The sequence below is a fragment of the Phycodurus eques genome, chromosome 17, assembly GCF_024500275.1.
Source record: "Phycodurus eques isolate BA_2022a chromosome 17, UOR_Pequ_1.1, whole genome shotgun sequence".
Lineage (NCBI taxonomy): Eukaryota > Metazoa > Chordata > Actinopteri > Syngnathiformes > Syngnathidae > Phycodurus > Phycodurus eques.
Window position 1 is genome coordinate 7,876,514 of NC_084541.1, and position 13,325 is coordinate 7,889,838.

Consider the following 13,325-nt stretch of genomic DNA (forward strand, 5'->3'; position numbering starts at 1 on the left):
CAATTATTTATTTATTTTGTTTGCACTGCGTACTGGAATGGGAGTCAGACGTCTGCTGGATGCATACAACCTGCAAGTTTTAAAAAATACATTACTAGCGGATACTTTTTATTATGTGTTTTGCAAGGGTAAAAAAATTACTTGTCTTCGTCGCAATCCTAAAAGACGTTCGACTCGCGGGTGTTGAGTCAAGATGGACGATCTGGAAATGGAAAATTCTAATCAGTACTGGCAACAGATGTTGCATTGCAATGTGAACTAGTGGGACTAAATTATGTTTATGTAACAAGGAATGAACGCGAGTGTTTGATTGTTAAATGTAGCTAACGCTAACTGGAAACGAGTTACATTCGTCTCCATTATCATCCGGAGGATTTTGGGATGAAGCTCGGCGATCCGGAGGGAGTTCACTCATCTGACTATTCCGGGTCCCAAATCAAACTCAAATCCTGGTCTGCAGACCTGGCAAGCACCCGAGAGCATCTGTATGGGCTGGCGATAGCTTTGCAACAACGGGATCGGCTCAGATTGCACGATCTAAGGCGTCATTCCTGTCGGTCGCAGGAATATTTTTCTTGCCTTGCCGCAATAAATTTCGAGTACCAAAAGCTTTTTTTTTTTTTTTTTTTTTTCCATTTTGTCTTCTCTCTTTTCCGCCATTATGCTTGCATCTTCTCATTGTCTCCTCGTCCCCGCCTCCACCTTCTTCATCTGAGAGAAGGACGTTCACCTCAAGGCATTGTTGCCCTCTACAGGGTATCATTCCTCATTGCAGTCATCCAGAGGCTTGACGATCACACATAAACAGCACAAGACCCCCCCCCCCCCCACCCCCCATCCCCGTTAAAAAACGCCATTAACGTCTTTAGATGACATTGGCAGGGAATGAGTTAAAAAGGTTGTGAATGTAAGCAGGCGGCACGGTGGGCGACTGATTAGAGCGTCAGCCTCACAGTTCTGAGGACCCGGGTTCAATCCCCGGCCCCGCCTGTGTGGAGTTTGCATGTTCTCCCCGTGCCTGCGTGGGTTTTCTCCGGGCACTCCGGTTTCCTCCCACATCCCAAAAACATGCATTAATTGGAGACTCTAAATTGCCCGTAGGCATGACTGTGAGTGCGAATGGTTGTTTGTTTCTGTGCCCTGCGACTGGCTGGCAACCAGTTCAGGGTGTACCCCGCCTCCTGCCCGATGACAGCTGGGATAGGCTCCAGCACGCCCGCGACCCTAGTGAGGAGAAGCAGCTCAGAAAATGGATGGATGGATGAATATAAGCAGACATTTGTAATACTGTACTTGGACAAAAATCATTGCCTGAAACCTGCGTGGAGCACACGGACATGACAAAATTACACCTCCATACTTTACTCTTCAAGTTAACCTTGGTTTACTTGTCCAAAATTATCTGATTAGTATTTGGTGGCTTTTTTTATACTGTTTTCCATTTTATTACATATGTATACAGTGTAAGATTTTGTGTTAAATAAACATTGAAGTTTTGAGTTTTTCTAGGGTGGTTTCCGCGTTAATTTTCGCATCATTTAGATCACAAATATAAATCTTACACAGATTAGTTTTTTTTCCCCCAGATGAGCCAAATTAAACAAAAAATACTTATTAGGTTGTTCCACATAGGTATATGGTAACCATAGTATCATCGGTGACACCGCGGCACGTGTATTTCAAATTACCGTAAAACCTTGCTACTTCTTGCAATTTTAATCTTTCAAACTGCCCCTGAAATAATAACTAAATATAGCTATTATTATGGTGCTAAAGGGGTTAATTACTTGCGCTGGGATCACTAAAAACAACACAGGTTATACTAACATGTCAACTCACATGTTCTTATAGGTGTTTAGACACTAAAAAAAGAATCCCACCACACCACTCGACAGTAGCACTGCCTTGCTCATTTCCCCACATCCTGTCCTGCCCTTTTCTGTCCTCTCATCTGTTTCTCTTGGTTAGTTATTGCGTGTCGTCACCGGGTGCCTCCTGCCCCCCACCAATCTACAAATGACTGTTGTAATGTTACTTCTGTTCAAATATCTAGACTGTCTCACTATTGTTCTGCTGTGGTTCTCACCCCAAGGCCCCTTGTTCACTCTATCCTTCTGTCTGTCGCCTAAACCACTTTTCTGTCTGGCTGCATTTTCAATAAACATCAGAATAGGGGAAAAAAAATGTAAAAAAATATATAATAATAAAAAGCAGAGGGTGTATTTCAAACTCCCCTGTTAAACAGCAAAACTGTTCCAGCACAAAGGCATACAGATCCACCTTTCTGCAAGGCCATGCAGCCGAACAGGACAGATTTAAAAAAAAAAAAAAAAAAAGGCATACAGGCAGAAACAATGGGCTTAAATGGATGAGAGAGTAAGGGTTAAGGTGATATTGAAGAGGGGTTCCACAAGAGGAATTTCACAAAACTATTTAAAACCCGTTTTGTGTCTACGCCCAATGTGCAAAGCTACACAAATAAGCTTAGAGAACAGTTGTAGGCTACTTGACACACATCCGCTTCTTAACTTCCTGCATGTCCTGCTTGAAAAACCTCCGAGCGACTCCTGTGGTCGGGGGATGGGCACAGAATTCAGAGAGGGCGGAGAATACATGGGAAAAATGCAACGGGAATGTGCAGGGCATTTTGTCTGAACCTTACCATTACTAGTTGGGAAGCTACGACAGTTACCATCGCTTTCCCACTTTTAAGTGTTAAATTGTCTAGGGCAGGGGTTTTCAAAAAGTAAGCTTCACATGAGAAAATTAATGGCTTGGTCAACAAACTTGGGATCTGCTCTCATAATGACACCTAAAAAAAAATAATCGAACTTTCATAAATCGTGCCCCTGTGGGGACAAAGACATATATCACTTTTGCTTTTAACATACTGTAAATGAAACGATCATAGCAGATTTAAAATTGTTTTCTTTCAGATCTCATGGCCTGCATTATTTTTATTTAGTACAGGCAGATGAGTAAATCCAGAAGGGAACTGTGTTTCAGTAGACTCATCATCAGTAAGCAATGGGAAGTGACTTTTATTATAGATCACAGAATGTCAGGATTTAGGGCCTAGCAGGGGGAGGATTCTTTTCCCACTGGCCTTGGCTACATGGGCGGGACATCCTGGAAACAAGACTCCAGTGCAGAGATTATTTGTTCACGGAAAACTGAGCTTGAATCCTGCAATTCTTTCACAAAACCCGTGCCCGCAGCCATCAGAAAGGCATAAACCACTGAAAACAGTCCAAGTTGTATTTGGAAAAAGATCTAACACAAGCGTTGGAATTACTGAGCCTAATAAGGTAAGAGACAAGTAGAAATAGGGGGGAGTAGTGTGAGGAGTGTTCAACTGCTGATTATTGTCCAGGCATGTGAAGAGATCACAAGTTTAGATTTAGGATATGCACGAGTGATGCCATTGTTGTAGGTCTAAAACATTCTTGTCTTCTCCTTTTAATAGTTTTTGTTTGTTTGTTTGTTTGTTTTAGATTATTTTGTTCAGACAGACACTTTTTTTCCGGTCAATAGCAAATCACTGACCTTGCTGAAGAAGAAAAAAAAATCGATTAAAAGATGCCATTGTTGATTGAAGAATGTGGCATTATATGCATTGAAAAAAAGATTACACAGATTATGCACAACACAATCAGAATGTTGAGTCCATCTGATTCAATTTAAAACATATTGCACATATTCTGTCTTCATATTACCGTCAAAAATGTTTTTTTTTAGAAATCCGATTATCGTTTTTGTAAGTTGAGAAGTCTGAATTGTGGCCGCTAGTTATCAGTCATCGCCACTGACTTGTAATCAAACAGAAAGGATAACCATTATGATACATAGACCCTGCATTTCAAACGGACTACCCTTATATCACATATATATTATCTAAGCCTTATCGAATTAATAATTCATGTTCTCAGCCAATAATAAAGACAAACAAATCTCATACGTCGCAGATATAAGCATCTCAGATCTAAATTGACCACTCTTTTGGCCAGGATACACTTGGCTGCTGTCTACATAGCAGTTATGTAATACTTCTACCTTGAATCGCATGCCTAAGCCAGTATCTTAGATAATACTTTCTAAATATGTCACAAAGAAAAATTCCCAGTCGCTAGAGTGCATCGGAACAACCATATTTTTGAGCTTCTTACTATACCATATTTTGTGATGGCAGTGTGTCATGTTGTCTTCTTCGTTGTCTTTTCCCTTATAGACTTTGCACCATGTGGCTAAAGGTGGCAGCTCTGGCCCTCCTGGTTACCGCGACATCGGCTGCCACGGCTGCTTCCGCCGACAAAGTCCTCAGTAAACACGCCACCGCGTTGGCTGACAACAGTGCCAACTTGGCTTTCAGTCTTTATCAAAACATGGCAAAGGAGAAGAACGTCGAAAACATCCTAATTTCTCCTGTGGTGGTGGCCTCCTCACTGGGTCTGGTGGCTCTTGGGGGAAAGGCCTCAACTGCCTCTCAGGTCAAAACTATTTTGAACGCAGCTAAAGTGACAGATGAGCAACTACATTCTGGCTTGGCCGAGCTCCTGACTGAGGTGAGCGACCCCGAGACGCGTAACGTCACCTGGAAGATAAGCAACCGCCTGTACGGACCCAGCACTGTCAACTTTGTGGATGATTTTGTGAAGAGCAGCAAAAAACACTACAAGTGTGACCACTCAAAAATTAATTTCAAAGATAAGAAAAGTGCTTTGAATTCCATCAACGAATGGGCTGCTAAGTCCACTGATGGCAAAGTGCCTGAGGTCACAAAGGATGTACAAAAGTCGGATGGCGCAATGATAATCAACGCTATGTTTTTCAAACGTGAGTATGAATATAACTTACAGTATCATCCATCTATCTTCCATGCTGCTTATCCTCACTTGGGTCACCAGTGTTCAGTAGCCTAACCCAGGTGACTTCAGGTGAGGGGCAGCGTGCACCCTGGACTGTACAACCTCAGTACCAGTATCAAATAAATTCACTATATCGTTAGCCTGATAGCATAATTGCCAAGGTCATTTTTTAACTTTTTCGGAAATGAATAAAAAACACACGAAATTCGACCAACAAGAAGAGTCCGGTTGCCCTTATTCAACTTTTGACCTGGATGATTAAGGCTATGTTCACACTGCAGGTCAATTCCGTATTTTTTTTGCCCAATGTGACAGATATCTGATTTGTTTCAGATTTTTTTTCTGTCCGACCCAGGCCTGTTTTGAATGCGGCTATAAAGCGGATATGTATCCGACGTGAGTGCAATATGGATGCTCACGGCGCGCTCGTCCGACATATACGTCATCGAATGGCGACAAACGTCACAACTGTTCGACAAAACAGACACGTGACAAAACTAAACGGTAGACAAAGGAGCAGAACACAGTCTGTGGTGAAAAGAAAATGCATTAGAAGTGATAAATATAAGAAAATGTTGGCTCCGGTTGCACAAAATCCTTGAAATGACCACAAATGCATCATGACGGCAAAAATTGTTTCTCGCGCGTAGAATGCCGCGGAGGTCATCTCTCGTGATTGGTCCGTTTTAGTCACATGCGGTGATGATGTAATCAGCGTTCCTCCCTGTTCCACATAGCGCCTTTGGATGGATTGATGGATTTTAGACCATATATCGTTTTTCCACAGCTCACTGGGATGAACAATTCCACCATAAGATGGTGGACACCCGTGGATTCATGGTCTCCCATCGCTACACTGTCTCAATAGAGATGATGCATCGCACAGGTAGGCGCTGGTCTTCTGTGAGACATTTAGAATACTGGAAGTACAAGTATATAACTATAACTAATGAATTAAAATAAATAATAGTATGCCTTCCATTTTGGGGAAACAATGAATTTAAAAACTATTGGATAACCATAATAATTACATTGTAGCAATAAAAATATGATTTCAGTCAAAAATCTTTTACATCCTGGTGTTTTACATTTTGCATAAAAATCCCCAAAACTGTTCATTTAGGTTGCTTCACATACAATTGACAATGAACTGCTCCTATAGGTACATCTACAAGGGGTTGCAAAATTCACAGTAGAAATATTAATGACAAAATATTTTTAAATGATTTTGATCATTGAAAATAAATGTAATGACTTTGTTTTATTTGTGAATAGTACTGCAATTAGTTTATTGAATAACACAAATGTGAATGAACATTTATGACACGGTGTCATAAATTCACACAATTTCCTGTATATGTATTAGTATGATGAACCAGTTAAACATTCTTATGCTTTCACCGTCATAACGGACCTCTGAGGGAAACCGTAACTAGAATGTGGACCGCAACAAAAAAAGAGTTTGACTCCCCTTTGTATTGGATTTCATTGGGTGTACCTAATATTCTGTCAACGGTGTATAAGCACTGCTGCCAAAATATTAACTGCATGCAATTCTAAACACCAATTATGACACAGCAGTGTGGTAAACCTTGTGTAGTAAAGCAATAAAGCAAATGATATCCATCAAGAGACAGCAAACCGTGTGCTGTATGGAGGACAATATTTATACCATACTAATTTGCTTTATTAGGTATTTATGCCTTCTATGACGATGCAAGCAATAAGTTGTCCATTCTGAGCATGCCGCTAGCTCATAAGAAGTCTAGTGTGGTGTTCATCATGCCGTACCAAGTGGACAGTCTGGACAGAGTGGAGCAGATGTTGAACAAGAAGCAGCTGGATACTTGGATGAGTAAGCTGCAGCAGACAGCTGTGGCTGTATCTCTGCCCAAAGTCAGCATGGAAGTCAGTCACAACCTGCAGGTAAAAGTCAACGTATTGAACTACAACTGCAGTATTTCATCGTTCATCATGCATGATCTGTCTATTCACCCTTAGAAACATCTTGAGAAATTGGGCCTGACTGAGGCAGTGAACAAATCTAAAGCAGACCTGTCCAACATGTCTGGGAAAAAGGACCTCTACTTAGCCAGTGTCTTCCATGCAGCAGCCATGGAGTTGGCCACGGAAGGAAATGAGATGGACACTACCGTCTTTGGCACTGACAAGCTGAAATCCCCCAAACTGTTCTATGCAGACCACCCTTTCATCTTCTTGGTGAAGGACCAGAAGACGAACTCCATCCTGTTCATTGGCAGGATGGTCAGGCCAAAGGGTAAAAAGATGAGAGATGAATTATAGCCACGTATTGACTTGTCTGTGTTTTTGCCCGTGTGTGTGTGTGTGTGTGTGTGTGTGTGTGGGTGTGTGTGTACGTGTCAAAGAGAAAAAAGAGAGCAAATGTTAGATTGTTTTATAAGTACATTCCTGTCACACACTGATACCATTCCTCATTCCTCTTTATTCAGAGCATCAATTAAGACTGTATCATTTGGTGTATTAGTTGTAAAATGACAAATTACTTGAATCTAAGGATAACAGGAAGAGGCTGTGTCAATATGCCAGACAAATATGGTTTCTGAGGTGGTCATAAAACTATTGTAGGTTTTACAAAACTATGAAATGTGTACGGTGTCCAGGATGACTGTTCTTACTTTTGCCCCTTCTTTTCAATTTGATTTGGTCAACACTGTTTTGATATGAGCTATTCCTGCCTAATAAAATTTGAATTTTGAAAATATAATGACGAGTTTTCTGCTGTTTTTCTTGAGCTTTCAGTTACCATTTAAAATTTTTTTTTTTAAAAAGATACTGTATTGAAGATATTTGTACTTAGTGCTTATTCATCCAAGATTTCTGTCTGTTTGTCGTGGAGGTTTAGCCTTTGCCATTTCTTGTGGAATGATGGTTTGGGAATTTGAATAAGACCCTGAAATACCAGTGAGGGGATTGTGTGCCCTTTTGGATGTTTCTACATGCTTTTTTTTTTTTTGTGACGGTACGCACCCATATTACTTTATGTACAATGCAAAATTACTGTTTTGCAGATTTTTGTCATGGCCCTCAATTCACCGCAGGCAAGTCGCATCTGCGTGAGAACGTGAGGTGCGTTCATGGACACTGCATACATAGGAGCTAATATTGTCATCTGTGGTTCTTCTATAATATACTACATAGTTGTAAAAATTGATTAGGCCTACTAGGAAAACTATTTGTTTCCGAATGCTTTAGTTAAACCTCTGTAAGATCACACTGTCATAATAAAAAAAACGTTTTGTTGTATTTTGGATGGATGGATGGATGGAGAATATCCATCCATCCATTTACTGAGCAGCTTATCCTCACTAGGGTCGCGGGAGTGCTGGAGCCTATCCCAGCTATCTTCGGGCAGGAGGCGGGGTACACCCTGAACTGGTTGCCAGCCAATCGCAGGGCACATATAAACAAACCACCATTCGCACTCACATTCACACCTACGGGCAATTTAGAGTCTTCAATTAACCTAGCATGCATGTTTTTGGGATGTGGGAGGAAACCGGAGTGCCCAGAGAAAACCCATGCAGGCACGGGGAGAACATGCAATCTCCACACAGTTGGGGCCAGGGATTGAACCCCGGTCCTCAGAACTCTGAGGCAGATGCTCTAACCAGTCGGTCACCGTGCCGCCAATATTAGAATAGATAAAATTAAATGTTTTGTTAATATACAGGGTGATTTGAAAGTAACTCCTTATTTTTAAGTACTTGTAATTTATTTCTGAACTATAATTCTTACAAGAAATGAACATGAGAAGAAAGTGTATAGCATGGAGTTGTTGTTTTTTTTTTCATGGAACATACACACAAAAATTGAGAAAAATATTACCACATATGAATAAATTATCCTTCCATCCATTCATTTTCTGAGCCGCTTATCCTCACTAGGGTCGCGGGCGTGCTGGAGCCTATCCCAGCTGTCATCGGGCAGGAGGCGGGGTAAACCCTGAACTGGTTGCCAGCCAATCGCAGTGAATAAATTATAAGGATTTTAAAATAGGGAATTACTTTTCAATCACCCTGTAGTTAGTCAAAGCTTCAAGGAATGCAACGTTATCGACGTCCTTTCACCATCGTTCCTGTTAAACTGTGTTACGTGTTTTTGTTTGCACATTAAGGACAAAAGTCCTGCTTTTGTTTTAATTCCTCATTTTATAAAAAAGAGACCATTCAAGCAACAAGTTTTTCCTTATGTTTTTGAGAATGTAGGGTGGAAGCTGCAGCTGGCTACCAGTGTGGACTGAATAGATGGCAACAGTGGGACAATGAAATGCCAGTATTTTGAGGGGGATACCCCATCAGCAACATTGACAAAAAAAACAAATTATGAACTAGTTCATTTTTGGAATGGTGAACTTAGTTCAAAAGGTTGCATTATGAACTATGACCTGAACTGAGAGTTTTGGAACAGTGAACTGAACTTTGAACTCGTTCGCAAAGGAAATGAACATTCTCAACGCTGGTACTCTACAGTGACAGTCTAAACGACCATTCATATATACATTCACTGAGTGGGAACGGAACCCATGCTGCCTTTAACCAAGTCAGGCGAGTACTGTGTACTGCTACATCTACATCATCATGCTGATCATGTACAGTAATTTAAACAGTACAGTTTTTACGTCCAGTATTTTTATACAAATATTATTATTACCTTCTTCTTTCTTTTCCTTTCGGCTTGTCCCTTTAGGGGTCGCCACAGCGCGTCATCCTTTTCCATGTAAGCCTATCTCCTGCATCCTCCTCTTGAACACCAACTGCCCTCATGTCTTCAATCACGACATCCATCAACCTTCTCTTTGGTCTTCCTCTAGCTCTCTTGCCTGGCAGCTCCATCCTCATCATCCTTCTACCAATATACTCACTATTTCTCCTCTGGACGTGTCCAAACCATCAAAGTCTGCTCTCTCTAACTTTGTCTCCAAAACATAGAACCTTGGCTGTCCCTCTGATGAGCTCATTTCTAATTTTATCCAACCTGGCCGCTCCGAGAGGGAACCTCAACATCTTCATTTCCGCCACCTTCAGCTCTGCTTCCTGTTGTCTCTTCGGTGCCACTGTCTCTAATCCATCCATCATGGCTGGCCTCACCACTGTTTTATAAACTTTGCCCTTCATCCTAGCAGAGACTCTTGTGACCACACTCACCATTGCTCTGGACGGTTGACCCCAAGTATTTAAAGTCCTCAACCCTTGCTACAGTTCTCCCTGTAGCCTCACTCTTCCCCCACCACCACTCTCATTCATGCACATATATTCTGTTTTACTTCGGCTAATCTTCATTCCTCTGCTTTCCAGTGCATGCCTCCATCTTTCTAACTGTTCCTCCACCTGCTCCCTGCTTTCACTGCAGATCACAATGTCATCTGCAAACATCATGGTCCACGGGGATTCCAGTCTAACCTCATCTGTCAGCCTATCCATCACCGCTGCAAACAGGAAGGGGCTCAGGGCTGATCCCCGATGCAGTCCCACCTCCACCTTAAATTCGTCTGTCACACCTACAGCACACCTCACCACTGTTCTGCTGCCCTCGTACATGTCCTGTGTTATTCCAACATACTTCTCTGCTACTCCAGACTTCCGCATGCAGTACCACAGTTCCTCTCTGGGTACTCTGTCATAGGCTTTCTCTAGATCTACAAAGACACAATGTAGCTCCTTCTGACCTTCTCTGTACTTTTCCATCAACATCCTCAAGGCAAATAATGCATCTGTGGTACTCTTTCTAGGCATGAAACCATACTGTTGCTCGCAAACACTCACTTCTGTCCTGAGTCTAGCCTCCACTACTCTTTCCCATAACTTTATTGTGTGGCTCATCAACTTTATTCCTCTATAGTTCCCACAGCTCTGCACATCACACTTGTTCTTAAAAATGGGCACCAGCACACTTTTCCTCCATTCCTCAGGCATCTTCTCACATGCTGGAATTCTATTGAACAAGCTGGTCAAAAACTCCACAGCCACCTCTCCTAGATGCTTCCATACCTCCATAGGAATGCCACCAGAACCAACTGCCTTTCCATTTTTCATCCTCTTTTAATGCCTTTCTAACATCCCCCTTACTAATCATTGCCACTTCCTGGTCCACCACACTTGCCTCTTCTACTCTCCCTTCTCTCTCATTTTCCTCATTCATCAACTCCTCGAAGTATTCTTTCCATCTAGCTAGCACACTACTGGCACCAGTCAACATATTTCCATCTCTATCCTTAATCACCCTAACCTGCTGCACATCCTTCCCATCTCTATCCCTCTGTCTGGCCAACCTGTATAGATCCTTTTCTCCTTCTTTAGTGTCCAACCTGCCATACATGTCATCATATGCCTCTTATATGGCCTTTGCCACCTCTACCTTTGCCCTGTGTCACATCTCAATGTATTCCTTTCGCCTCTCCTCGGTCCTCTCAGTGTCCCACTTCTTCTTAGCTAACCTTTTTCCTTGTATGATTTCCTATACTGTATGGTTCCACCACCAAGTCTCCTTCTCTCATTTTCTGCCAGAAGATACACCAAGTACTCTTCTGCCTGCCTCTCTGATCACCTTGGCTGCAGTGGTCCAGTCTTCTGGAAGCTCCTCCCGTCCACCAAGAGCCTGTCTCACCTCTTCCCGAAAATCTGCACAACACTCGTCCTGTCTCAGCTTCCACCACATGGTTCTCTGCTCTGCCTTTGTCTTCCTAATTTTCCACCACCAGAGTCATCTTACACACCACCATCCTATGCTGTCGAGCCACACTCTCCCCTACCACTACCTTACAGTCGGTAACCTCCTTCAGATTAAATCGTCTGCGCAAAATGTAATCCACCTGCATGCTTCTACCTCCGCTCTTGTAGGTCACCCTATGTTCCTGCCTCTTCTGGAAAATAATAAATAAATAAAAAATAATCATGAAAAATAATTTTAAACAAATAATAATTCCAAAAGTAAAGTTTAAAAACAAAAAGTTTTTCGGAAAAATTAAAATCAAATCAAGTTTTGCTTTTTTAAAAAAAAAAAAAAAAAAAAAAAAGAAAACCAGAGTGATTAAAACATCCAAGCAATTAATTAATAAATTCCACTTTGTAAAAGAAATCCGTTAATTAACTGTGGTTACTGAGCGGTTGTCAGTTTAATTCGACAGAAGGTGTTGTGCACATTTACTGGCGGAAGGTGGCAGTGTTGCTGCATAGCATTGCCGACGCTTTCCTGCGGTGAAACTCGTTAGAGTCACACGTTGTAAATCCCAAAGCTGGTAAGAAATACCAGGCATAAAGCTTTAAAGAACGATCGCGACGTCGGCGTTGCAAAAACGGAGGCTTTAAATTTAAAAACACTCTTTCCAACTATTATCAATTAAGGCAAGCTCTCAGGGTTGTTCGGTTGCCTAGGCAACAGTTGACGCCAGGCTGCGCGGTGCGCAGGGCAGCGCACACCGGAAGCTTATCAACACACAAAAAAAAAACACACGACGGTGCTTATTATGAAAGCCTACGTTTATTGTTTCAAAAGCAACGGCCCCAGATGAACACAATTCCTTAGTACGCGATCGATCGGTAATGGCTAACTAGCGGCTTGAGCCGGAGCTCGTCAGTGAAAGTTTCCAGTCACACAGTTGCGTGATGGGATGAACGTCCACGAGGGGCACTCGAGGACAACCCGGAGCTTCTGCTACGGATCACGCCACGAAGGAAGAAACGAAATTTCAACGTCACGATGACGTCATGTCCCACCAAGAAGGAAGACGGATTACGAACGCTCGAGTCTATAAATGACCAGATGGCGTTCAGTGATTGTGATTTTAACACAAAGCGAAAATGGCGACAGTTGTGGGTGCCACGTCTGTTGTTGTTTTTTTCACTCACAAAGTGCTACCAACGTTACCTCAGAGTTCGACTGACGTGTAACGGGATTCTCAGTATAGAACACGTTCTCGTGTCCAGTGACTTCCCAAACCACCTATTTACACAGCGAAGCTCAGAATACAATTCCCAAAACCACAATGGGCGTATAGCTAGTCTGGTTAGCTACTCCAGAGCCATACCGTGACAAAGACGAGGACCTTTGCAAACGCTCGGGATTGGTGACCTGTTCGCGATCCTCGAAGGCCTTTTCAACAGAACTTTACATAGGGAATCTCTCCACAGTTCAAAGCATGCACCGCATAAAACGGATATCCCAATAACATTTGCAATGAAACAACACTAGTTTCACTAGGGCTAACTTTCATTTCTCTCGTTAATAAGTGCTCGGATCTTGGTCGCTATGGTAACGCAATGTGCTCACACATACACAACACAGCCACAATCTAAATAGCAGGGGACGTGTCTAAACATGACCCTGCCAAGATGACGGCTGCCGTCTTGGTTTATTGGAAAATATCGTGAGTTTTGTGTGTTTGGGTTAGGACAACCTAAATATAGCCTCACATGGGGCACC

At 42.2% G+C, this 13,325-nt stretch overlaps 1 protein-coding gene across 1 annotated transcript; it reads left to right on the forward strand.

The window, feature by feature from the left end:
- Positions 1-3,024: 3,024 nt before the first annotated feature.
- serpinh1a (serpin peptidase inhibitor, clade H (heat shock protein 47), member 1a) lies at positions 3,025-7,611 on the forward strand. The gene is made up of 5 exons (XM_061702347.1): positions 3,025-3,308; positions 4,229-4,833; positions 5,653-5,751; positions 6,559-6,791; positions 6,867-7,611. Exons 2-5 carry the CDS (start codon positions 4,239-4,241, stop codon positions 7,167-7,169), a joined length of 1,230 nt encoding a protein of 409 aa, XP_061558331.1. The 5' UTR covers positions 3,025-3,308; positions 4,229-4,238; the 3' UTR covers positions 7,170-7,611.
- Positions 7,612-13,325: the final 5,714 nt, after the last annotated feature.

Coding starts and splice junctions, on each gene's coding strand:
- serpinh1a (XM_061702347.1), top strand. CDS start 4,239: ATGTGGCTAAAGGTGGCAGCTCTGGCCCTCCTGGTTACCGCGACATCG. Junction 4,834..5,652: donor CAACGCTATGTTTTTCAAAC/GTGAGTATGAAT, acceptor GTTTTTCCACAG/CTCACTGGGATGAACAATTC. Junction 6,792..6,866: donor AAGTCAGTCACAACCTGCAG/GTAAAAGTCAAC, acceptor ATTCACCCTTAG/AAACATCTTGAGAAATTGGG.